We start from the raw sequence: 25,219 nt of genomic DNA, 5'->3' as shown, positions 1-25,219 counted from the left end.
TAACCTGTGTGTGGTGTCAGAAGACATGGGTATGGTTCTTAATGAATACTTTGGGCTCGAATTTCACAGGGCCGTGGAGACGGGAATGGAGGCATGTGGGGAGTTAAAATTGCAAAAAGTGGTGGGTGGCCCCAAACCCCGCCTCCATGCAATTTTCAAGAAATCGTGTTTACTGCTCCCGTCTCTGTCCCGCAAGCACTAAATTGCCTCTAATATCCCATTTTGAAAGGCCGTGGTGATTTTAACCCTTTTCCGACGTGAAGCACACCTGCTGTGAAACAAGACGGTGAAACCTGGCGGGAGCACAATTGGATTGCTGACTATTAGCTGCAGCTCCACCATTAAATAGGATATTTGATCAGTCATCATTTGCAGGTGGCAGGACTTTGTTGTCTCAGGTCTGGGGGAACTTTTAGAAGGCATAACCACAGCTGTGGAAGTTTGGAGCCTGACATCCATCTCCAGTGTGACCTCCTGGGAAACCCCTCTCGCCACCTTCACTGAGCGCTTCCTCAACTGAGGCATATACCAAGTAATCATAAGCCCTCAATGTGGAAGTCCCATTAGCGAAATGACACACGCCACAACTGCAGCAGTAGCCGTCAGATTTTTTATTTACAGTAACAATCTGATGGCTTTTTAACATTAAACATCAAATTTCACCCAAGTGACTACCCTTGTTGACTATTTGTGCAGTATCTTTCTCTTACGCGTGCTCCTACATGGTGCTTCCCCTGTGGCTTCAGCAGATGTGGAGGCCCCATGCTCACTTTCTTGCTGCTCCTGTCTCGACACCTTTGGTGGGCGTCCTCTGGGGTTGCGAACCTGTGAGGGCTCGCCAACAGTCTGCTGCTCCTGCGGCTGTGCAGGGGTTGAGACGCCGATCTCAGTTGGGTGGGGACTCTGATCGAGGGCTCTGCAGTGGCATGGAAGTGTGAGCGCTTGGGAAGGAGCCCCCACTTCCTTGATGTCTGCCACCAACTTCCCTCTCATGGGTCAGGTCCCCCTCAGCACTTGCAAGTGGCTTGAGAGCACCTTGCTGCACATCAGGGGGGCCATGGGGACCCGTATCTGCACTGGCAGTCCTACTCAGAAGGATTTCCATGAAGGTCTGGTTTCTCTGTTCAATAGATGACCATCGCTCCTCCAGAGATGTCATTCTATTCAGAACACTCACCATGTTTTCTGTACTCTGGCGACTTATCATCTCCATGGAGGTTGCCATCCTTTCCATGGTGATGCATTCATGCGCCACTGACTCCACAAAGGCTCTGCTCATGTTCGCAATGGACTCCTCCATTCGCTCCACACTCGCAGCGACCCTGGAGACAAAACCTGCCAGAGACTCCTGCAGCTGTTCCTGGAGTTCCAGCACCACTGATCTTGTGGATGGACCCAGAGGCAGAGGGTCGACATGTAGCTGAGCCGAGCTAGCAGAGTCCTGCGCCCTCCAACTAGGACTCTCCACTGCTGTCCCTGTCTGCACAATCTGCTGAGCTGTGATACACCAGGTGACCACACTGCACTATCTCGCGAAGGTACCACCGAGGTGTGATTGTCTGTGCTGGTGCTGGGTGCATTGAATTCTGCCGATGCTGCGCCCTCAGAGGTTGCAGCTTCCTCTGAGGAGTCTGGATGCTCAGGCTCTTCCTCCTGGCTAGTGGGGATGGGTGCTTGCGATGGTCCTGTGGAAAGAGTCAGAGATGTGATGCCAAGGTTACATGCACATTGCATATTGCAGATGATCATAAGTCCATCTGTTAGAGCTTCAGAATCATTATCAGCGACTCATGCAATGTCAATGAGAGAGATGGAAAACTATTCTGTCACCAGCTTGCTGTGATGCACCAGTCTGTCCATCCCCCACTTGTGCATCGTCCTCCACTCCCACGATCTCCAGGACTGCCTCCTCCCAGGGGGTGAGCTGGGCTACTGAAGGTGGCCCTCCTCCTGTCCTCGCTCTTTCCCTCTTATTGTGAGCTCTCTTTTCCTGCAATGAGGGAGACAAGTGGAGTTTGAGTGAGAATGAAGGAGTGAGTGTAGAGAATCCATAGCATAGATGCTTAGAAGGAGACAAAGATGGAGTGAGGTGGCAAGACCAAGGGCCCTCCCTGTGTGTTGTCAGTTGTTTTCATAGCATCACAGTGATTGGGAGTGTGAGGGCTGCATAGTCGAATAGTTAGGTGAATGTGACCATAGAGAGAGAGAGGGAATGGGTAAGGGTGCATGGATGTCAGTGTCAAGTGGGATGTGGAGGAAGAGATTGCTAAAGCTGAGTGCTGGTGAGGAGAGGCAATGAGGGTCAGATTGAGGGTGATGGGAAATTCATACTCACTTTTTCAGTGTGCAGGTCATGAAACCTCTTCCTGCACTGAAGCCAGGTTCTGCGGGTTATCGACAAAGAGTTGACCTCCTGGGCCACCTGGATCCACACAGTCTTGGTTTGCTGGGGAAGCTTCTTCCTCCCTGAAGAAGGGAAGAGCACCTCTTTATTGGCTCTTGCTCCCTCCACTAAAGCCTGCAGGGCAACGTCGTCAAACCTGGGAGCAGACCTAGGTCTCTCGCTGTTCATTCTGCCTCCAGGTCCCTCTAACATGAAAGGCCAAAAGGTTGGCAGTCTGCAGAAGAAGCAAGGCTTGTTGCAGACCTTAAATGCAGCAGCAATGATGACGTCATCGGAGGCAAGTTTCAAACTGAAAAAACTAATTGGGCCATGGGTTCCCATGATTTTAACTCAATTGCCCACTTAAGTTAAAATCGCATCATTCTCCCACATCGATTTAGAATCGGGTGGCTAACACGAAAAGCAGATTACACGACCCCAGCCCGCCCCAGTGGCAAAATCGAGCCCTTTGCGTCTGTTTTCATGAGAGAGGGACGATGCAGAAATTGCAATCAGGGAGGAGGATTGTGAAATATTAGGTGGAATAAGCATAGTGAGAGAGGAAGTATTAAGGGGTTTAGCATCTTTGAAAGTGGATAAATCCCCAGGCCCAGATGAAATGTTTCCCAGCCTGTTAAGAAAAGTAAGAGAGGAAATAGCAGAGGCTCTGACCATCATTTTCCATCCTCTCTGGCTATAGGTGTGGTGCCAGAGGACTGCTAATGTGGTACCATTGTTTAAAAAGGGAGAAAGGGATAGACCGAGTAATTACAGGCCAGTCAGCCTAACCTCGGTGGTGGGAAAATTATTGGAAAAAGTTCTGAGGGACAGGATAAATCTTCATTTAGAAAGACACGGATTAATCAGGCACAGTCAGCATGGATTTGTTAAGGGAAGGACGTGTCTGACTAACTTGATTGAATTTTTTGAGGAGGTAACAAGGAGGGTCGATGAGGGTAGTGCATTTGATGTAGTCCATATGAATTTTAGCAAAGCTTTTGATAAGGTCCCGCATGGCAGACTGGTCATGAAAGTAAAAGCCCAAGGCAAAGTGGCAAGTTGAATCCGAAATTGGCTCAGAGGCAGGAAACAAAGGGTAATGGTCGAAGGGTGTTTTTGTGACTGGAAGGCTGTTTCCAGTGGGGTTCCGCAGGGCTCAGTATTGGGTCCTTTGCTTTTTGTGGTTTATATCAATGATTTGGACTTGAAAGTAGGAAGTATGATTAAGAAGTTTTCAGATGATACAAAAATTGGCCGTGTGGTTGATAATGAAGAAGAGAGCTGTAGATTGCAGGAAGATAATCAATGGACTGGTCAGAACAGTGGCAAATGGAATTCAAAACGGCTCTTTGTCGGCCGGCACAGACATGATGGGCTGAATGGCCTCCTTTTGTGCTGTAAATTTCTATGATTCACTATCCAATACACAAAGTACACCAGTTATGGAGCACAGGAAGAAGTCACTTCTTTTCTGCAGATGTAGAGAATGCCTTTGATAAGGAGACATGATAATATTTGCTTCATACTTTAAAAGGTTCCAGTTTTGGACCAAATATTTTGGAGTTTGGTTATTAATCCACAATATAGCAAAAACACCAACTAACGCCATTTACCTTGTCATTCACTGCATAAAGTGGAATATCATGAAGAGGAGAAATGTGTTTACCCTCAGAATTCTCTGAAAACAGAAGGAGACAATGAAGGTTAGACATTTATCATTCAAAGACAGAATTAGCAACATTCCTACCACTACTGTGGCATACAGGCTATTTTTGTTATTCAAGTCTTTTCTCAGGGACTTGAGCACAAAATCTAGGCTGCTCTCCCAGTGCAGTACTGAGGAAGTGCTGCATTGTCGGAGGTGCCGTCTTTCAGATGAGACGTTAAACCAAGGCCCCATCTGCCCTCAGGTGGACGTAATTAGTTCATGGCTGATCTGTACCTCAACTCCATTTATCCGCCTTTGACCCATATCCCTTGATAGCCTTACCTAACAAAAATCTATCAATCTCAATCTTAAAAGTTTCAATTGTTCCAGCATCCACAGCCTTTTGGGGAGAGAGTTCTAAGTTTCCACTACCCTTTGTGTGAAGAAACTCCTGAATGGCCTCGCTCTAATTTTAACATTATGCCCTCTTGTTCTGGTTTCCCCCAGCAGAGGAAATAGATTCTCTTTATTTAGCCTATTGAATCTTTTTATCATTTTAAATACCTCGATTATATCACCCCTCAATCTTCTATATACTTAAGAGTACCAAAATATCTCATAGCTATAATGTTAACAAGTTCCATGGCAAGCTATTAAAACATGATTGTCAGAGCTGCATGTCCCCAAACTGACCTACGTGAATCACTGTCAAGGATTTTCAAGATGTGCAATATTTAAGAAGGACGTCACTTGGCATAAGCACATTGTGTAAACCTCCCTCCAAAATGACTTTTTAAAAATTGTTGAAATATTTCTCACTGAGTGAGGGGCGAGTTGTTCCAGTCCAAAAGCAACCACAATAGTTAACTGCGTGGCAATGGTTCATTTATGATGGATTTTTCTGCAGCTAGCACTTTCGACTGGTGGGGGCTGACTGACTTTTCTCTGCCCTGCTTCTAAACAGTACCCAGAGTGGGCATGACACAGAGGTAAAATGGGCACTAATCCTTTGCTCCTGAATATCACTGCCCCCGAACTTCCTCTGCAGCTTTTCTGGTCTCTGCACCTGGAAAGGGCACAGCAATGTAAATTACATGCAAATAAATTCAGAGAGCTTTACATACAGATTTCTTCCAATTGCACTGTATTAGATCAGGTGCAGATTGCCCCCATAAAAACCTGGCAATGCTGTATCTCAAGCTCACATTTCATTGCTAGCTGTGTTAAAGAGACAGGTGGCTAGATTCTAATAAATGCTAAACATTTGGCAAAATGCTTTCTAATTTGTTTTGCTGTGTCTGAAAGTGTTTTTAAAGGCTGTAGTCGTGCTCTTAGTACTGTACTGAGGAAAGCGGTTTAGTTTATTCTGCAACCCCAGTAGAAAATATGGCTGATCAATTTGAATAGTTTTATTGTTATTTTGGATAATACTAAAACAATAGACTCCAGATGACCATACCTGGGTGTGGCATCACTAATATTTTAGGGTTTATTTTAAACTAATTATATTTCCATTTAACTGTTATTTTTTTGGGTGGTGGGGGAGGGGGGGGGGGTGAAGTGATTTTTATTTGTTGAGTTGGTGACTATCAATCCTGGGGACTGGAATATTTTTCCACTCTGGGCACCCAGTATCAGCTTTAAGCACAAACACATGTCAAGTGAATCTCCCTTTATTTTTCCTCAACATTGTAATTCCAACTTTGAAAAAAATCATTCCCTCCTACACTAGTGTGATGCAGCCCATAATATCTACTTCCTTAGCTCGGTGTTGATTTGTGTCCGATTACGCTTTGGTGAAGCTCCTTTCTACGAATAAATACAAGCTGCTGCTGTTGTTGTTGTTGAGCCAGTTCTAGGGTGAAATTACCACTTTGGCAAAAGTCCGGATAGATTTATGCTGCTGGCACATTCCCACTAGGAATAGGGCTGAACGGCCCCAACTCATGCTATGTATGAACCATACAATCAATAGACAAGTGGAGACTTTGATCCCATCAGTCTGGGGTGAACTCCAAACCAAGCCTCAAGGGAGGGACAATAAAGTACAAACACATTGTACCATAAATATCCTCTCATTTTCATGTTTTATTGTAAGCAAATGCATAGCCAGATGTAAACATGGAGATTCTGATAAAAACAGCCCAATAAACAGCCTCTTCCATTTGATTACACAAAGAGTCATACCAGGCGATCCAGAATATGAATGTGTAAAGTCTGCACTATAGTTGCTCCTCTGGCCATTTTATTAATTTTTTGAACACCTTGGGCCCAAAATGTCTGCGGCAGGACTGGGAGCACAATTCAGGCAGATGGCCCATGGGGCAGGGGGATTGAGGGAGAAACCTATATCCGCCTGGTTTCCATCCTATTTCAGCTCCATCAAAAAAGTCTCGATCTGGGGGGCACGTCTTCCGCCCACAACCTTCTTACATCCGGCGGCAGCAGCAGAGGCAGCTAGAACGGCCCTGGGTGGAGACCGAGCGCAGAGACCAAGGATTTAAAGTGCGGGGGAGAGAGAGTGGCCCTGTCTCACCAGCAGCAGAGGCAGCGAGAGCGGCCCTGGGTAGAGACCGAGCGCAGAGACTGAGTGCGGTTTAAACAGAGTGCTGCGAGTTGGGTGAGTCAGGGAGTTAGGTGAGGAGTGGAAGGAGGAGCTCCCTTGCTTCGCCTTTGTTTTTCCTAACTTTTCACCCTGTAGGAATTGGTTCTTACTTTACACCAAGGAAAGAGTCCGAGAGCGGGAGCAGTCAAACAACAACTGCGAAACCGCTAAAGTGATGTCATAACCAGGGAAGGAGCTGATTGGTAAGTAGGAACTGGTGAGTATTTCTACAGTCCAGTCGTTAAAGTCAAAGTAAGGTCTCTAGTTTAGAGTAAGTAGTGTTTAAAGGGAAGTAATGTCCCTAGTGTATTTAATATTCTTTAATTTAAAAGCGCCCGTAAAAATTCAGCTACAGACTCTCCTGGCTGTTGCGGGCGGGATCTTAGGAGGTGTCTGGCATACATGGAATTTACCGGGCTCCGGTACTGCTGTTTCAGTAGGTTGATAGCGGCCTCGTAAGTAGTAATGTCCTGGATGAGTGCGTATACTTTAGGGCTCGCTTGGGCGGTCAGAACTCTTAGTTTGGATCTCTGAGGGACGCTGGATTCTTCCAGGTAGGATTCAAAGCAGCACAGCCAGTGTTTGAAGTCGAGGGCTGCGTTTGTTGCTTGTGGGTTTAGATCCAGGTACGGTGGTTTGAGGGCTCGCAGCCAAGCCGGCTGCTGTGGCTGTTGTAGCTGGGCGTCTGGCTGGTCGTTTGGCTGCTCCGTTGACTGGTTGTTTGGCTGCTCAAGTGACGACATTTTAAAATTTAGTCAATAAAATTGATATACCTATCAATTCGTCCAATGAAAAGCGACGAGTTAAGAAAGTAACTATGGGTTTTTATTGACTAAATAACAGAGCCCACCCTCGTGGGTGATCGGATCCAAGAAGGAGGAATACCAGCCAGTCGACCACCTTTATACCTGGGCAGGTAGGTGGAGCCATGGGCGGAGTCGGCAGTGGTCAGCCCAGGTATAGCAGCGTGACAAGAGGCGACCTCGTACAGTGATACAACAATGTGAACAGTGATAACTATAGGGAAACGATCTAACAGTGATAACTATAGTGTAACGATAGTGAACGGTAAAAGTGGTTTACCACAGGAAGTAAAGGGAGTAAATTAAGGGTAGGACATGGCAGGGCAGCTCTGCACAGTGGAGTACTCCTCCTGTGCTATGTGGGAAGTCAGGGACACTTTCGGTGTCCAGGGCGAACACATGTGCAGGAAGTGTCTCCAGCTGCAGCTACTCGAAATCCGTGTTTCAGAGCTGGAGCTGTGGCTGGAGTCACTGTGGAGCATCCGCGAAGCTGAGATCTTCGTGGATAGCACATTTAACGAGGTGGTCACACCGCATGTAAAGAGTGCACAGGCAGACAGGAAATGGGTGACTGCCAGACAAAGTAAAAAAACCAGGAAGGTAGTGCAGGAGTCCCCTGGGTCCTGGATAAATGCGAGGTTATCCACTTTGGTGTCAAAAACAGAAAGGCAGACTATTATCTGAATGGCAATAGATTGGGAGAAGGGGAAGTGCGACGAGACCTGGGTGTCCTTGTGCACCAGTCGCTGAAGGTAAGCATGCAGGTGCAGCAGGCAGTGAAGAAGGCAAATGGTATGTTGGCCTTCATAGCAAAAGGGTTTGAGTACAGGAGCAAGGATGTCCTGCTGCAGTTGTACAGGGCCTTGGTGAGACCACACCTTGAGTACTGTGTGCAGTTTTGGTCACCTTATCTGAGGAAGGATGTTCTTGCCATGGAAGGAGTTCAGCGAAGATTCACAAGGCTGATCCCTGGGATGGCAGGAATGACGTAGGAGGAGAGATTGGGTCGATTGGGCTTATACTCGCTGGAGTTTAGAAGAATGAGAGGGGATCTCATCGAAACTTATAAAATTCTGACAGGTCTGGACAAACTAGATGTAGGTAGAATGTTCCCGATGGTCGGAGAGTCCAGAACCAGGGGTCATAGTCTAAGGATAAGGGGTAAGCCATTTAGGACAGAGATGAGGAAGAATTTCTTCACCCAGAGAGTGGTGAACCTGTGGAATTCTCTACCACAGAAGGCGGTTGAGGCCAAGTCTTTAAATATATTCAAGAAGGAGTTAGATATATTTCTTAGAGCTAAAGGTATCAAGGGATATGGGGAGAAGGCAGGTACGGGGTACTGAGTTTGGATGATCAGCCATGATCTCATCGAATAGCGGAGCAGGCTCGAGGGGCCGAATGGCCTACTCCTGCTCCTATCTTCTATGTTTCTATGTATCTCCCTCTCCAACAGAATTTCCATTTTGGATACTGCTGGGGGAGATGGTTTCTCAGGGGAATGCAGCAAGAGCCAAGTCCGTGGCACTATGAGTGGCTCAGCTGCACAGGAGGGAAGGAAAAAGAGTGGGAGAGCAATAGTGATAGGGGATTCTATCATAAGGGGAACAGATAGATGTTTCTGTGACCACAGACGTGGCTCCAGGATGGTATGTTGCCTCCCTGGTGCCAGGGTCAAGGACATCACTGAACGGCTGCAGGGCATTCTGAAGGGGGAGGGTGAACAGTCAGAGGTCGTGGTTCACATTGGTACCAACGACATGGATAGAAAGAGGGATGAGGTCCTGCAACAAGAATTTAGGGAGCTAGGTAGCAGATTAAAAAGCAGGACCTCAAAGGTTGTAATCCCTGGATTACTCCCGGTGCCACGTGCTAGTGAGTATAGGAATAGGAGGATAGAGCAGATGAATGCGTGGCTAAAGAGTTGATGCAGGAGGGAGGGCTTTAGTTTCCTGGATCACTGGGTCTGCTTCTGGGGAAGGTGGGACCTGTACAAGTCAGATGGGTTGCACCTGAACCGGAACGGGACCAACATCCTTGCGGGGAGGTTTGCTAGTGCTGTTGGGGGGGGGGGTTTAAACTAACTTGGCAGGGGGATGGGATATGGAGTGGAGCTATAGTAGGGGGTGATGCACAGCCAAATATAGAGGAAAAAACAAGTCAGCCTGGAAGGCAGAGCAAATATGTAATGGCACAAGGGAGTATGGCAAGGCTGGATGGCATTTATTTTAATGCAAGGAGTCTTGCGAGTAAGGCAGATGAATTGAAGGTGTTGATGAACACATGGGAGTATGATATTGTTGCTTTCACAGAGACATGGTTGAGCTCAATATTCCGGGGTATAGAATCTTCAGGCGAGACAGAGGGGGGTCTAATGAGGCCATATGGGTAGAACATAAAAACAAAAAGGGGGAAAGCACTTTGCTGGGGGTGTACTATAGGCCCCCAAACAGTAAGGGGGAGATAGAGGAACAGATATGTAGGCAAATCTCAGAGAAGTGTAGAAATAATGGCCCAGAAATTCAGCTCTCCCCGGGTGAGTACGCACGGGGTACTCACCCGTCGGCCGAATGGAATTGCCGGTTTCCTGCATGCACGGGAAACCGGCACTTCCGATCCTCTGAACGAAGAGGTTCAGAGGTCGAACGCGCGCGCAGGGGAGGCTGCGCGTGCGCTTTGAACTTAGTTTTTTTTTAAAATTTTTTACAGGTTTTCCCGGGAGGGTAAGCCTGCAGGATTTACACATTTAAAAAGCAGGCGTAAGGCCTGCTTTTTGCAAGGTAAGTGGTCAATTAATTAAAATTTAAAAAAAATTTCCACAGGTTTATTATTTTTAAATACTTTAAAGCAAGGTAAGTTTATTTTTAGCCCCATTATAATATAAAATTATTTTTTTCAAAAATTTAAATTGTTTAAAATAGTTATTTAATGGAATTTATATTTTATTTAAAAAGTATGATTTAAAAAAAAAATTATTTGAAGGTTTACTGCTATTTTGGGCCCGTAGTATTTATAAGTTTTGACAGGTCTACCTGTCAATCTTATGAATGGGCTTTTCCCTCCTCCGATTGGCTGCCCATGGCTCACGTGATCCCAGGGGACGCATCGCACTAACTACGCCCCTGGGACACGCAAGCACAGCGCGCCGGCAGCTGGGCCAGGCCCCGGAGCGGAATTCCATGGGGCCCTACAGCTCAACTGCCGGCGCGCAAGGTAAGTGCAGGTCAGGGGCTTACACCAGCGGGAAGCCCCCGACCCAAATTTCTGGGCCAATAGGGTAATAATAGTAGGGGATTTCAACTTCCCCAATATTAACTGGGATAGTCAGAGTGTGAAAGGCTTAGAGGGTGCGGAATTCTTAAAGTGCATCCAGGAGAGCTTTTTGAGCCAGCATGTAGAAAGTCCTACAAGAGAGGGGGTGGTACTGGACCTAATTCTAGGGAATGTAGCCGGGCAAGTGGTAGATGTGTCAGTAGGAGAGCATTTTGATGACAGTGACCATAATTCAGTGAGATTTAAGGTAGTTATGGAAAAGGACAATGATGGACCGGAAATAAAGGTTCTAAATTGGGGGAAGGCCGATTTTAATATGATAAGGCAGGATCTGGCCAAAATGGACTGGGATAAGCCTGACATCGGTAGTGGGGAAAATGCTAGAGTCCATTATAAAAGATGTAACAGCAGAACACTTGGAAAACAGTGACAGGATCGGACAAAGTCAACATGGATTTACAAAAGGTAAATCGTGCTTGACTAATCTACTGGAATTTTTTGAGGATCTAACTAGTAAAATAGCTAAGGGAGAACCAGTGGATGTGGTGTATTTGGACTTTCAGAAGGCTTTCGATAAGGTCCCGCATCAGAGATTAGCGTGTAAAGTTAAGGCACATGGGATCGGGGGCAAGGTATTGACTTTGCTTTCTGTCTGCCAACCAGTTCTCTAGCCGAGTTGGAATAAACGGGTCTTTTTCCGAGTGGCAGGCAGTGACTAGTGGGGTACCGCAGGGATCGGTCTTTGGACCCCAGCTATTCACAAAATATATTAATGATCTAGACAAGGGAACTAGATGTAGTATCTCCAAATTTGCAGACGACACAAAGCTGGGTGGGCGTGTGCGCTGTGAGGAGGATGCCGAGAAACTACAGGATGATTTGGACAGGTTGGGTGATTGGGCAGAAGCATGGCAGATACAATATAACATGGATAAATGTGAGGTTATCCACTTTGGTGGCAAAAACAGGAAGGCAGATTATTATCTGAATGGCAATAGATTGGGAGAAGGGGAAGTGTAACGAGACCTGGGTGTCCTTGTGCACCAGTCGCTGAAGGTAAGCATGCAGGTGCAGCAGGCGGTTAAGAAGGCAAATGGTATGTTGGCCTTTGTAGCGAGAGGGTTTGAGTACAGGAACAAGGATGTCTTGCTGCAGTTGTACAGGGCCTTGGTGAGACCACATCTTGAGTATTGTGTGCAGTTTTGGTCGCCTTATCTGAGGAAGGATGTTCTTGCCATGGAAGGAGTTCAGTGAAGATTCACCAGGCTGATACCTGGGATGGCAGGAATGACGTATGAGGAGAGGTTGGGTCGATTGGGCTTGTACTCGCTGGAGTTTAGAAGAATGAGAGGGGATCTCATTGAAACTTATAAAATTCTGACAGGACTGGACAGACTAGATGCAGGAAGGATTTCCCAATGGTCAGGGAGTCCAGAACCAGGGGTCACAGTCTAAGGATAAGGGGTAGGCTATTTAGGACAGAAATGAGGAGGAATTTCTTCACCCAGAGAGTGGTGAACCTGTGGAATTCTCTACCACAGAAGGCAGTAGAGGCCAATGCATTAAATATATTCAAGAAGGAGTTGGATATATTTCTTAAGGCTAAAGGGATCAAGGCGTATGGGGAGAGGGCAGGGACCGGGTACTGAATTTGGATGATCAGCCATGATCGCATTGAATGGCGGAGCAGGCTCGAGGGGCCGAATGGCCTACTCCTGCTCCTATCTTCTATGTTTCTATGGGATCAGCTACTTGTAGGAAAATCCACATCAGAGCAATGGGAGTCTTTCAGAAAAGAAATAGAGAGAGTGCAACGCCAACATGTTCCCGTAAAGGTCAAGGGTGGGACCAACAAGCCCAGGGAACCCTGGATGTCAAGGGATATACAAGAATGGATTAGGGAAAAAAGGGAGGCTTTTGGCAGATACAAAGGACTAAAAACAGTGGAAGCCCTAGAGGAGTATAGAAAGTGCAGGGGGGTACTTAAAAAATAAATTAGGAGAGCGAAGAGGGGGCATGAAAAAACACTGGCGGGCAAAATAAAGGAAAATCCCAAGGTGTTTTATAAGTATATTAAGGGCAAGAGGATAACCAGGGAAAGAGTCGGGCCCATTAGGGACCAAAGTGGCAATCTGTATGCAGAGCCGGAAGATGTAGGTGAGGTTTTAAATGAATATTTTGCATTGTGTTCACTATGGAGAAGGGTGATGTAGGCATAGAAATCAGGCAGGGGGATTGTGATATACTTGAACAAATTACTATTGAGAGGGAGGAGGTTTTAGCGGGCTTAAAAGTGGATAAAGCCCCAGACCCTGACGGGATGTATCCTAGGCTGCTGTGAGGGGCAAGGGAGGAGATTGCACAAATTTCCAGAACCTCTCAGGCCACAGGGGAGGTGCCAGAGGACTGGAGAACATTGAACGTAGTACCATTGTTCAAGAAGGGTAGTCGGGATAAACCAGGGAATTACAGGCCAGTGAGCCTAACATCAGTGGTAGGGAAATTATTGGAAACATTTCTGAGGGACAGAATTAGTCTCCACTTGGAGAGGCAGGGATTAATCAGGGATAGTCAGCATAGCTTTGTCAGGGGGAGATCATGTCTGACCAATTTGATTGAATTTTTCGAGGGGGTGACTGTGTGTGGATGAGGGTAGTGCAGTTGATGTAGTCTACATGGACTTCAGTAAGGCTCGACAAAGTCCCACATGGGAGGCTGGTCAAGAAGGTACGAGCCCATGGGATCCAGGGCAATTTGGCACATTGGATCCAAAATTGGCTTAGTGGCAGAAGGCAGAGGGTGATGGTCGAAGGTTGTTTTTGTAACTGGAAGCCTGTGTCCAGTGGTGTACCGCAGGGATCGGTGCTGGGTCCTTTGCTGTTTGTAGTGTACAATAATGATTTAGATATGAATGTAGGAGGTATGATCAGTAAGTTCGCAGATGACATGATGGTGGAGTGGTAAATAGCGAGGAGGGAAGCCTCAGGCTACAGGACGATATAGACGAGATGGTTAGATGGGCAGAACAGTGGTAAATGGAATTTAACCCTGAAAAGTGTGAGGTGATGCATTTTGGGAGGATAAACAAGGCAAGGGAATACACAATGAATGGTAGGATCCTAGGAAGGACAGAGGATCAGAGGAACCTTGGTGTGCATGTACATAGATCCCTGAAGGCAGCAGGACAGGTAGATAAGGTGGTTAAAAAGGCATATGGGATACTTGCCTTCATTAGCCGAGGCATAGCATATAAGAGCAGGGAGGTTATGATGGAGCTGTACAAAACGCTAGTTAGGCCACAGCTGGAATACTGTGTGCAGTTCTGGTCACCACACTATAGGAGGGATGTGATTGCATTGGAGAGGGTGCAGAGGAGATTCACTAGGATGTTACCTGGGCTGGAGCGCTTCAGCTATGAAGAGAGACTGGACAGGCTGGGGTTGTTTTCCTTAGAGCAGAGAAGGCTGAGGGGGGACCTGATTGAAGTGTACAAAATTATGAGGGGTGTAGATAGAAAGGAGCTTTTCCCCTTAGTAGAGGGGTCAATAACCAGGGGGCATAGTTTCAAGCTAAGGGGCAGGAGATTTAGAGGGGATTTGAGGAAAAACTTTTTCACCCAGAGGGTGGTTGGAATCTGGAACTCACTGCCTGAAAGGGTGGTAGAGGCAGGAACCCTCACAACATTCAAGAAGCATTTAGATGAGCACTCGAAATGCCATAGCATACAAGGCTACGGACCAAGTGCTGGAAAATGGGATTAGAATAGACAGGGCTTGATGGCCAGCGTGGACACGATGGGCCGAAGGGCCTTTCTGTGCTGTATAACTCTATGACTCTATGCACGACCAGCTATCAGGGCACTGCCAAGCTACCCCAGGAATTCCACCTGTACACCACCTGATATGTTGGAAAGTGTGAGGTTATGCACTTTGGCAGAAAAAAATCAAAGAGCAAGTTATTATCTAAATGGAGAGAAACTGCAAAGTGCTACAGTACAAAGGGATCTGGGGGTCCTGGTACATGAAACACAAAAAGTTAGTATGCAGGTACAGCAGGTGATCAGGAAAGCCAATGGAATCTTGGCTTTTATTGCAAGAGGAATGGAGTATAAAAACAGGGAAGTCTTGCTGCAGTTATACAAGGTATTGGTGAGGCCACACCTGGAATACTGCGTGCAGTTTTGGTTTCCATATTTAAGAAAAGATATACTTGCTCTCGAGGCGGTTCAGAGAAGGTTCACTCGGTTGATTCCAGAGATGAGGGGGTTGACGTATGAGGAAAGGTTGAGTAGGTTGGGACTCTACTCATTGGAGTTCAGAAGAATGAGAGGCGATCTTATCGAAACATATAAGATTGTGAGGGGGCTTGATCGGGTGGATGCGGTGAGGATGTTTCCACTGATGGGTGAGACTAGAACTAGGGGGCATAATCTTAGAATAAGGGGCTGCCCTTTCAAAAGTGAGATGAGGAGAAACTTCTTCACTCAGAGGGTAGTAAATCTATGGAATTTGCTACCCCAGAGAGCTGTGGAAGCTGCAACATTAAATAAATTTAAAATGGAGATAGACATTGTCCTAGCAGATAAGGGAATTAGGGGTTACGGGGAGAGGGCAGGGAAGTGGACATGAGTCTAGATTCAGATCAGCCATGATCCTATTGAATGGCGGAGCAGGCCCGAGGGGCTGTATGGCCTACTCCTGCTCCTATTTCTTATGTTCTTATGTTCTTATGATAGGCCCAGTAGGACCAATGCCTGCTGAGATCGATGACCTTTTATATACTGTCACCTTGCCACACAAAAGAGTGCTCCTGCAATTCTGGATGCTTTTCTCTTCTGTCCTTCCCACGCCTCGAGATCTCTCCATCGGGGCGGCAGGATGACTTCCATCACCTCAGGGAGATGGCTGCCTCTGAACTGATGCACCTCTACAGGTGCAGCTTCCCATCTCTTCCTATGTAAATGATCCCGTCCCCAGGATTTGGCATAAGTTCAATGCCAGGACACACTGGCAGCCAGATGTCCCAACCTGGCGCACTTCCAGTAGCACAGCTGATCTTCAGGAATCTCAGTCCCCTCAAATCTTTCGCTGCCCTTGGCCTCTGCTAGCTCGCAATTGGGTAGACAAAGGCAGATAAAGCCCACTTTAGAGAACAGCAGGTGATGCTGAACCCAAGAAAACATCAGGTATAAAAATCCAAGAATGTGACAGTAATGTCTTTGCCCTTCTACATGTTGAATTCTCGTTACTATTTCTTAAGAAATTGATTTTCGATGGTGCTAGAGTGTCATTGAAAGGACTCGCATTTATATAGCATCTTATCACGTGTCTCAGAAATGTCTCAAAGCAGTTCAGGTACAATGCACTTCAAAGCAATTCAGTCATTGTGAGAGTAGGTGAATGAGGCAGCAATTTTACACACTGAAATGTCCCATAAACAACAATGAGATGACTGACCAGTTAAGATGACTGACCAATTAATACACTTTTGGTGGTGTTCGTTGAGGGAAGAACGTTGGCCAGGACACTGGGAAAGCTTCCTGTTGTTCTCTCAATAGTACCATGGAATCTTTATTATCTGCCTGAACCACCAGAATATTAGATAGGGACTCACTTCAATGTCCCATCTGAAGGATGGCACCACTGACAATGCAGCATTAGCTCTGCACTGCACTGATTTGTCCAAGGAATACCCCCATCTCCCTAGGTACTCAAACATCAGGGATGACTACCAACCACCTTTGTTGCTAGTGTATTTCTTTGTCAGGAAAATTTAATTTTTTTAAACAAGCAACCAATACATGTGTCAAGAAAAAAAACGTGTATTTCTTTAGTGCTTTGAAGTGTAATGCATACAGTAAAGGCAGCGACTGCTGCCAATGAAGTTGAGGCAGTTGCGCACGCGCAGTCTAAATGTTTTTTGGTCATTCGCTTCGCGAGTCACGGGCTCTGGGGAAAAAAGCCGGGAATGCAGCGGGCTCTGTGGAAAAAAAGCCGGGAACGGAGCGGGCTCCGTGAAAAAAAGCCGGGAACGGAGCGGGCTCTGTGGAAAAAAAGCCGGGAACGGAGCGGGCTCCGTGGAAAAAAAGCCGGGAACGGAGCGGGCTCCGTGAAAAAAAGCCGGGAACGGAGCGGGCTCTGTGAAAAAAAGCCGGGAACGGAACGAGTTCCATGAAAAAAAGCCAGGAACGGAGCGGGCTCTGTGGAAAAAAAAGCCAGGAACGGAGCAGGCTCTGTGAAAAAAAACCAGGAATGGAGCGGGCTCTGTGAAAAAAAGCCAGGAACGGAGCGGGCTCTGTGAAAAAAAGCCGGGAACGGAACGAGTTCTATGAAAAAAAGCCGGGAACGGAGCGGGCTCTGTGAAAAAAAGCCAGGAACGGAGCGGGCTCTGTGAAAAAAAGCCGGGAACGGAACGGGCTCTGTGGAAAAAAAGCCGGGAACGGAGCGGGCTCTGTGGAAAAAAGCCGGGAACGGAGCGGGCTCTGAAAAAAAGCCGGGAACGGAACGGGCTCTGTGGAAAAAAGCCGGGAACGGAGCGGGCTCTGTGGAAAAAAGCCGGGAACGGAGCGGGCTCTGTGGAAAAAAGCCGGGAACGGAGCGGGCTCTGTGGAAAAAAGCCGGGAACGGAGCGGGCTCTGAAAAAAAGCCGGGAACGGAGCGGGCTCTGTGAAAAAAAGCCGGGAACGGAGCGGGCTCTGAAAAAAAGCCGGGAACGGAGCGGGCTCTGAAAAAAAGCCGGGAACGGAGCGGGCTCTGTGGAAAAAAAGCCAGGAACGGAACGAGTTCTATGAAAAAAAGCCAGGAACGGAGTGGACATAAAAGATCCAACTGTGGCGGTACCACCAGTTGTACCTTACATAAAGACACATAATTCCCTTTAACTTACCTTACTGTATGTTTAACTTACCTTTTGGGGCCGTTGCCCTTTTAACTTACCTGTTGGGGCCATTGCCCCTTTAAGATTCACCCTAACGTGATGACGTCACGTCACGTACGACGTGACGTGCGTGCCACGGCCGCCGGCCCGACTCGGCCTTCTAGGACGGCCGCCGGCACAGCCCGGCCTAGCGTCTTCGGCCTCAATGGCCAGCCGACGGGAGCGACGCGATCTTCCGCTCCCACGGCAAGCACCGGCACAGCCCGGCCTCGCGACCTCGGCCAGCGACGCAATCACGTGACTGCCCCAGGCGCGGGCAAACGTGACGACGCGCATCACGTGACGCCCTAAGCGCGGGAAACGTGAACGTGATGACGTCACAACACAAACGCGATGACGTCATCACGCTCCCCACAGGACTGCGAACTCAGTCCTCGTGGAGTCTCCGCTGGGAGAAGACCTATACCACGGTGCTCCTACAGTCAGCCATCTTACCTGATGTAATTAGTCTGTTCCTGTAAATAAACAACTTGTTAATAGTTCGTCGAAGTCAAACTCTCTTATTTAGTGGCGATCTACACAAACCGCTACACAATGACACTATTTGATGAGGAGCAAGGCAGTTCTCCCTGGTGTCCTGGCCCATATTTATCCCTCAATCAATAACACTAAATGGCACCTGGTCATTTATCTCACACCTGTTTGTGGGGCCTTGCTGTGCACAAATTGGCTGAAGCACTTACTACATTACAAGAGTGACTAAAGTACTTTATTGGCTGTAAAGAGCTTTGGGATATCCCGAGGTTGTAAAAGGGGCTACATAAATGCAAGTTCTTTCTTTAAACAGCAATGAGATGAATCATCAATTAATCGGTGTTATTTTGACTTGCAGGGTGCCTGAAACACGCAGATACCCATCATGTTTACGTCTCCAATTCAATAGAGAAATCTACTGTAGTGTTTCCGTTTATCCAATCTCTACCTGCAGATACAAACCACACTTACTAAAATCCACAGCTTAGGTAGTTTCGTAGAATCAACATGTAGCAACTCCCAAGTGTGGCCGGGGTACTGCTGCAGTTTATCAGTTCACAACTGTTAAGCTTCCAGCTGGGACCACCCTTGCTGTTAGTTTTCAGGGTTATTGGAAACAAGAATCCCAGCTCCAAGTGATAAGTCTCCAGATTCCATTAATGGATTAAATTTTTGGCCAATCAATTATCAACAGTGCCATAGAGTATTATAGCTCTGCCTGTTTCAACTATTGGACTATGCAGTCCAACAGAAGGGCTAAAACTACATTAGCTGCATTGTCAACTTGGAGTAATGGCTGGTAGTGGGGCCACTGGTATTGGGGGATGAAGGCGATGCTGATGCTCAGGGATCTGGTTCTCGGAACACTGGTACTTGGGTCTATGTGTGGCACTGGTATTGAAGGCTCTGGCACTGGGATATTGGTCAGTGGGGATCTGGTAGTCAGGGTTGAGGGAGGCTGTTGTACTCGGAGATTAAGGGGGTGTTGGCACTGGGGGAGGGGAGGTGTAAGAGCTGGAGGGAGGGGCTAGTTAACAGAGGGGGGGCTGGTTGTCTCGCGGGGAGGGGGCGGGGCTGGTTGTCTCGCGGGTTAACAGGGCGGGGGGCGCGGCTGGTTGTCTCGCGGGGAGGGGGCGGGGCTGGTTGTCTCGCGGGGCGGGGGCGGGGCTGGTTGTCTCGCGGGGCGGGGGCGGGGCTGGTTGTCTCGCGGGTTAACAGGGCGGGGGGCGCGGCTGGTTGTCTCGCGGGGAGGGGGCGGGGCTGGTTGTCTCGCGGGGCGGGGGCGGGGCTGGTTGTCTCGCGGGGCGGGGGCGGGGCTGGTTGTCTCGCGGGGAGGGGGCGGGGCTGGTTGTCTCGCGGGGAGGGGGCGGGGCTGCCCAGTAATCGGGTTCGACCTCACACCCCGCGAGCACAGGCCGTGTCGTTCTGAAATAATTTAAAGCCGGCGCGAGGGTCCATGCAGGCCCTGACGTCACTTAGCAACAGGACACCCAACGGCGGCTCGAGCTGCGGCTTTCACTTCTGCTCGGGCCCGAGAGCCGCCGGGTGATCTTTAACCTCCTAAGTCACACCTGCTGCCGAAGCCACTTACTCAGGTAAACAAGATGGCTCGGAGTCCACGGATGTCCACGCTCCTCCATCCCGTAGCGATGGCGCATCCTCCCGCCGCAGCGACGGGCCAGGACCTCGGCTTCCGAACTGTTTCCCAATCCGAACAGCCACCGAGCACCATGAATGAGGGGCAAACCAGCGCGCATGCCGGTGGCGGAAACAATACCCGGCTACAGGCGAACGGGGGAATCGTTGTGTCGACACTCGTTCCCTGAGCTGCTCCGACCGGAAGTGACATCTGACCGTGACTCCATCTCTGGGGCGAGGTACCCAATCACGCCGACACGTCGCCTCCTAGCGCTCAATCGGCAATCTGCGCCTCCGTAACGCCCCCTGCTGGCGGATCCTGGCAACTGCATCCCCTCACAACCAAGGCCGCTGCTGGTCATAGTGTCGTCAGCGCCTGCTGCTGGGCATTAACGGGTAATGTAGGGGACGGCATCAAACAGGAAATTAGAGATGCATTTAACAAGGATACTACAATAATCATGGGTGACTTTAATCTACATATAGACTAGCCAAACTAAATTAGCAATAATACTGTGGAGGATGAATTCCTGGAGTGTATAGGAGATGGTTTTTAAGACCAGTACGTTGAGGAGCCAACTAGGGAACAGTTCTGATGAAGGGTCATTGACCTGAAACGTTAACTCTGTTTCTCTCTCCACAGGTGAGTATTTCCAGAATTTTCTGTTTTTATTTCAGATTTCTAGCATCCGCAGTATTTTGTTTTTGTATTAGGGAACAGGCTATCCTAGATTGGGTATTGTGCAATGAGAAGGGGTTAATTAATAATCTTCTTGTGCGGGGTCCTTTTAGGGAAGAATGACCATAACATGATAGGATTCTTCATTAAGATGGAAAGTGAAGTAGTCCAATCCGAAATCTAAACAAAGGAAACTACGATGGTATGAGGAGTGAGTTGGCTATGATAGATTGGGGAGTTTCATTAAAAGGCATGTCGGTGGATAGGCAATGGCTAACATTTAAGGAATGAATGCATGAATTGCAACAGTTATACATTCCTTTCTGGCGCATAAACACAAAAGAAAAAGCGGCCCAACCATGGCTAACAAAAGAAATTAAGGATAGTATTAGATCCAAAGAGGAGTCATATAAAGTTGCCAGAAAAAGTAGCAAGCCTGAGGATTGGGAGCAGTTTAGAGTTTAGCAAAAAAGGACCAAGAGATTGATTGAGGGAAAAAATGGAGTATGAGAGTAAACTTGCAAGGAACATAAAAGCAGATTGTAAAAGCTTCTACAAGTATGTAAAAAGAAAAAGATTAGTGAAGACAAATGTAGGTCCCTTACAGTCAGAAACGGGAGAATTTATAATGGGGAACAAGGAAATGGCTGAGCAATTAAACAAATACTTTGGTTCTGTCTTCACGGAAGACGACACAAATAACTTCCCAGAAATGCTAGGGAACCAAAGGTCTAGTGAGAAGGAGGAATTAAAGGAAATTAGTATTATTAAAAAAATAGTGCTGGAGAAATTAATGGGACTGAAAGCAGATAAATCCCCAGGGCCTGATAATCTGCATCCCAGAGTACTAAAAGTGGTAGCCATGGAAATAGTGGATGCATTGGTTGTCATCTTCCAAAATTCTAGATTATAGAACAGTTCCTGCAGACTGGAGGGTGGCAAATGTAACCCCACTATTTAAAAAAGGAGGGAGAGAGAAAACAGGGAAATACATCAGTACAAGTAGACTATCCTTTATCCGAACTTCCGAAAACCTCTAAAAACCGATTTGTTCAGCGTAAGTCGTGCGCACGACATGACCAGAGTGGCGCACGACTTATGCTGAGCAGGGCAGAGGGTCACAGAGTTCCCTCCTGGGTAGGAGATTGCAGGCCGAGCCAGGCAGTTTCTCCCCCCGACCCGAACCGAACCACGGCCCGTCCGATATTCTTTTCTCCCCCCTGGACCCCCGCCGACCTGAACCGCGGCCCGTCCGATATTCTTTTCTCCGCCCCCACCCGACCCCCGACCTGATTTGCGGGCCAGCTTAGTAGGAGTCAGCCGATATCCGGCTTTCCAGAGAAGCAGGAAGGGGAATGAGACACGGAACAGTCGCAAGAGGTAGCCTGAACTTTTACAATTTATATTAAATACAAATTTCCCAGTCTTATAATACCTTCTGAAATCCGAAAAATTCCGAAAACCGAAACTCAGCTGGTACCAAGGCTTTCGGATAAGGGATAGTGTACCTGTAGTAGGGAAAATGCTAGTCTGTTATGAAGGATGTGATAACAGGACACTTAGAAAATATCAACGGGATTAGACAAAGTCAACATGGATTTATGAAAGGGAAATCGTGTTTGACAAACCTACTGGAGTTTGAGAATGTAACTGGCAGGATAAGGGAGAACCAGTGGATGTGGTGTATTTGGATTTTCAGAAGGCCTTTGATAAAGTCCCACATAAGAAGTTAGTGTGCAAAATTAAAGCACATGGGATTGGGGGTAATATACAGGAAACTCGTTTAAACGGCACCTAAATATCCGGTATTCTCTATTAATCAGCAAAATTCTCACTCCGAAAACAACTCAATAACCGGCAATGTTGCCGAGTCCGAGTCTCCCGCGGTGGCCGAGTTAGTCAGTGGGGGTAGTTCTCCAAACTGCCACTACTCGGCTTCTTGGCGCTGTCGGAAGTCAGAACACCTCAAAACCCCTGTAACAGGAGTCTGACTCTCCTGTGCTGCCGGTAGTCTCTTCTGATCCGCCATTTTACAGGGGTACTGTATGTCTCCCACACTGCTGGTAGTCATTGCATTACCCTCAACTGGCAGTACTGTGCTTAATCAAGCATCTTCCACCATCCATTTAACACAACATTCTGTAGGCGAGTACCCAATTACTGTATACTGCACATTTCTTGATTTTTAAATTTTTCATTGTTAAAAATAGCCTCGGTAGACAACCCTCTCCGCCATGTGGAATTTTTGATCAACCGGCAACATGTCGGTGCTGGATACCAAAGAGTTTCCTGTACTGGCATGGATTGAAAATTAGTTAACAGACAGGAAACAAAGAGTAGGAATAAATGGGTCTTTTCGAGGTGGCAGGCGGTGAATAGTTGGGGTACCGCAGGGATCAGTGCTTGGGCCCCAGCTATTCACAATATATATCAATGATTTGGATGAGGGAACCAAACGTACTATTCTCTACCACAGAAGGCAGTTGAGGCCAATTTATTAAATATATTCAAGGAGTTAGATACATTTCTTAAGGCTAAAGGGATCAAGGGATATGGGGAGAAAGCAGGGACAGGGTACTGAATTTGGAAGATCAGCCAGGATCTCATTAAATGGCGGAACAGGCTCGAGGGGCCGAATGGCCTACTCCTGCTCCTATCGTCTATGTTTCCAAGTTTACTGACGACATGAAACTAGGTGGGATTGTGGGGAGGATGCAAAGAGGCTTCAAGGCGATTTAGACAAGTTGAGTGAGTGGGCAAATACATTGCAGATGCAGTATAACTTGGATAAATGTGAAGTTATCCACTTCAGTAGGAAAAAACAAAGGCAGAGTATTATTTAAATGGTGATAGATTGGGAAATGTTGATGTACAGAGGGACCTGGGTGTCCTTGTACACCAGTCACTGAAAGCAAACATGCAGGTGCAGCAAGCAGTTTCATTGCAAGAGAATTTGAGTACAGGAGCAAAGATGTCTTACTACAGTTATACAGGGCCTTGGTGAGACCACACCTGGAGTTCTGTGTGCAGTTTTCGTCTCCTTACCTAGGAAACGATATACTTGCCATAGAGGGAGTGCAGCGAAGGTTCACTGGACTTGTTCCTGGGATGGCAGAACTGTCATATGAGGAGAGATTGGGTCGACTCGGCCTGTATTCACTAGAGTTTAGAAGAATGAGAGGGGATCTCATTGAAATGTATAAAATTTTGACCGGGCTAGACAGACTGGATGCAGGGAGGATGTTTCCCCTTGCTGGGGGGGGGGGGGGGTCTAGAACGAGGGGTCACAGTCTCAGGATACAGGGTAGGACATTTAGGACTGAGATGAGGAGAAATTTCTTCACTGAGGGTGGTGAACCTGTGGAATTCTTTACCACAGAAGGCTGTGGAGGCCAAGTCACTGAATATATTTAAGAAGGAGATAGATAGATTTCTCGACACAAAAGGCATCAAGGGGTATGGGGAGAGAGCGTGTATTGAGATAGAGGATCAGCTATGATCATATTGAATTGCGAAGCAGGCTCGAAGGGCCGAATGGCCTACTCCTGCTCCTATTTTTCTATGTTTCGATGTTACAGCGACTGCTGACTGCATGCCTTTGGGCTGCACTGAGACCAGGTGCCCGGTCCGGCCCAGATACCTTTAGCGACTAGAGCAAGTTATATTGATACAAAAGCAAAATACTGCGGTTGCTGTGAATCTGAAATAGAAACAGAAAATGCTGGAAATACTCAGCAGGTCAGACAGTATCTGTGGAGAGAGAAAGAGAGTCAACATTTCTGGTCGATGATCTTTCATCAGAACTGGAAAAAGTTGAGAGATGTAACAGGTTTTTAAGCAAGTGCAGGGGCAGGGAGTGAAGAACAAAAGGGAAGGTCTGTGATAGGATGGAGGGCAGGAGAGATTAAATGACAAAAGATATGATTATATATACAAAGCAGAAAAGGGGGTGGTAATGGGACAAGTAAAACAAAAGATGGGCCTAGAAGAGGTGTAACTAGACTTGTGGTTAGGCTTGTGATGATATGGTCAATCACGCTTTAACGCCATATGATTTAGGGGTTAGGGTTTGTGTTTAGCATTTAGGGCTACAGGTTGGTGCTAGGGTTAGAAACCACTGCGGACAACACCGTTTTCACTAGACACTCATTTATTCCTATATAATAACTTCCACAATACACTGGCAGCAACATGAAACTAGGTAATACCACCGAGGGAAAAAGTATTTTATTTGATTTGGGCAACTGAGGAAAAAAAGTGCTGGGACTGTATTGACAGTAATCCAGGATTCACACAATGATCTCTCAGACTTCAGTGTGCAAACTATTGCATGTCATGCAACTGCTGGCCATGGCTAGAGATGAGATTAGACTTCCTAAGGTGGAATTTAAAAATAATTTGCCCGTTTGTCGTTGATGTTTTCAGATAAGTTTTCAGAAAAAGAGAGCGTTCCGAGATAACATGGTTGATTGTAGTGCAAATTCATGAAGCTCTAAGAAAAACCTCGTGGCGACGTTAAGATGCTTGTGGAACTGGGACGCATGAGGGTGGGAGATGATGTAGTTGTTCAGTCTATGCACCTTTCCCTGATGGAGATTCTTGTTCAATATCCATACAGACTATATACATCTCCTCGCCCCCACCTGCGTCCCTCCATTTTATGTTACAGTAGGAATCTGTCCTTTTATGAAGAAGGTAAAAGTTCTTTTAAAATTTCCAGTGACTGGGCTCTCATCAGCTCGGCATCTTGGATGAGACTATTCCAGTTATAGCACAAGAA

The 25,219-nt window shown here is 47.2% G+C and overlaps 1 protein-coding gene across 7 annotated transcripts in view; it reads right to left on the bottom strand.

Annotated features, from left to right (window-relative positions):
* The window catches only part of LOC147124155 (inorganic pyrophosphatase-like), a 246,223-nt gene extending 226,252 nt beyond the window's left edge, over window positions 1-19,971 (bottom strand). For 3 of the 7 annotated variants that reach the window (XM_085982947.1, XM_085982942.1, XM_085982967.1), the window contains exons 1-2: window positions 19,714-19,971; window positions 3,997-4,061 (exon numbers count right to left, since the gene is read on the bottom strand). In XM_085982947.1, coding sequence (XP_085839073.1) covers window positions 3,997-4,061; window positions 19,714-19,879 — 231 coding nt within the window. In that variant the 5' untranslated portion in view covers window positions 19,880-19,971. The remainder of the gene's footprint in view (window positions 1-3,996; window positions 4,062-19,713) is intronic. The other 4 variants (XM_085982932.1, XM_085982958.1, XM_085982984.1 and 1 more) reach the window with 2 other exon arrangements.
* Window positions 19,972-25,219: the final 5,248 nt, after the last annotated feature.

Source organism: Somniosus microcephalus, chromosome 1 (assembly GCF_052327205.1).
Source record: "Somniosus microcephalus isolate GS21.2 chromosome 1, FLI_Smic_1.0, whole genome shotgun sequence".
NCBI classification, from domain to species: domain Eukaryota; kingdom Metazoa; phylum Chordata; class Chondrichthyes; order Squaliformes; family Somniosidae; genus Somniosus; species Somniosus microcephalus.
Note: the sequence above shows the minus strand (reverse complement) of the source record. Positions and strands in the feature narration are given on the sequence as shown.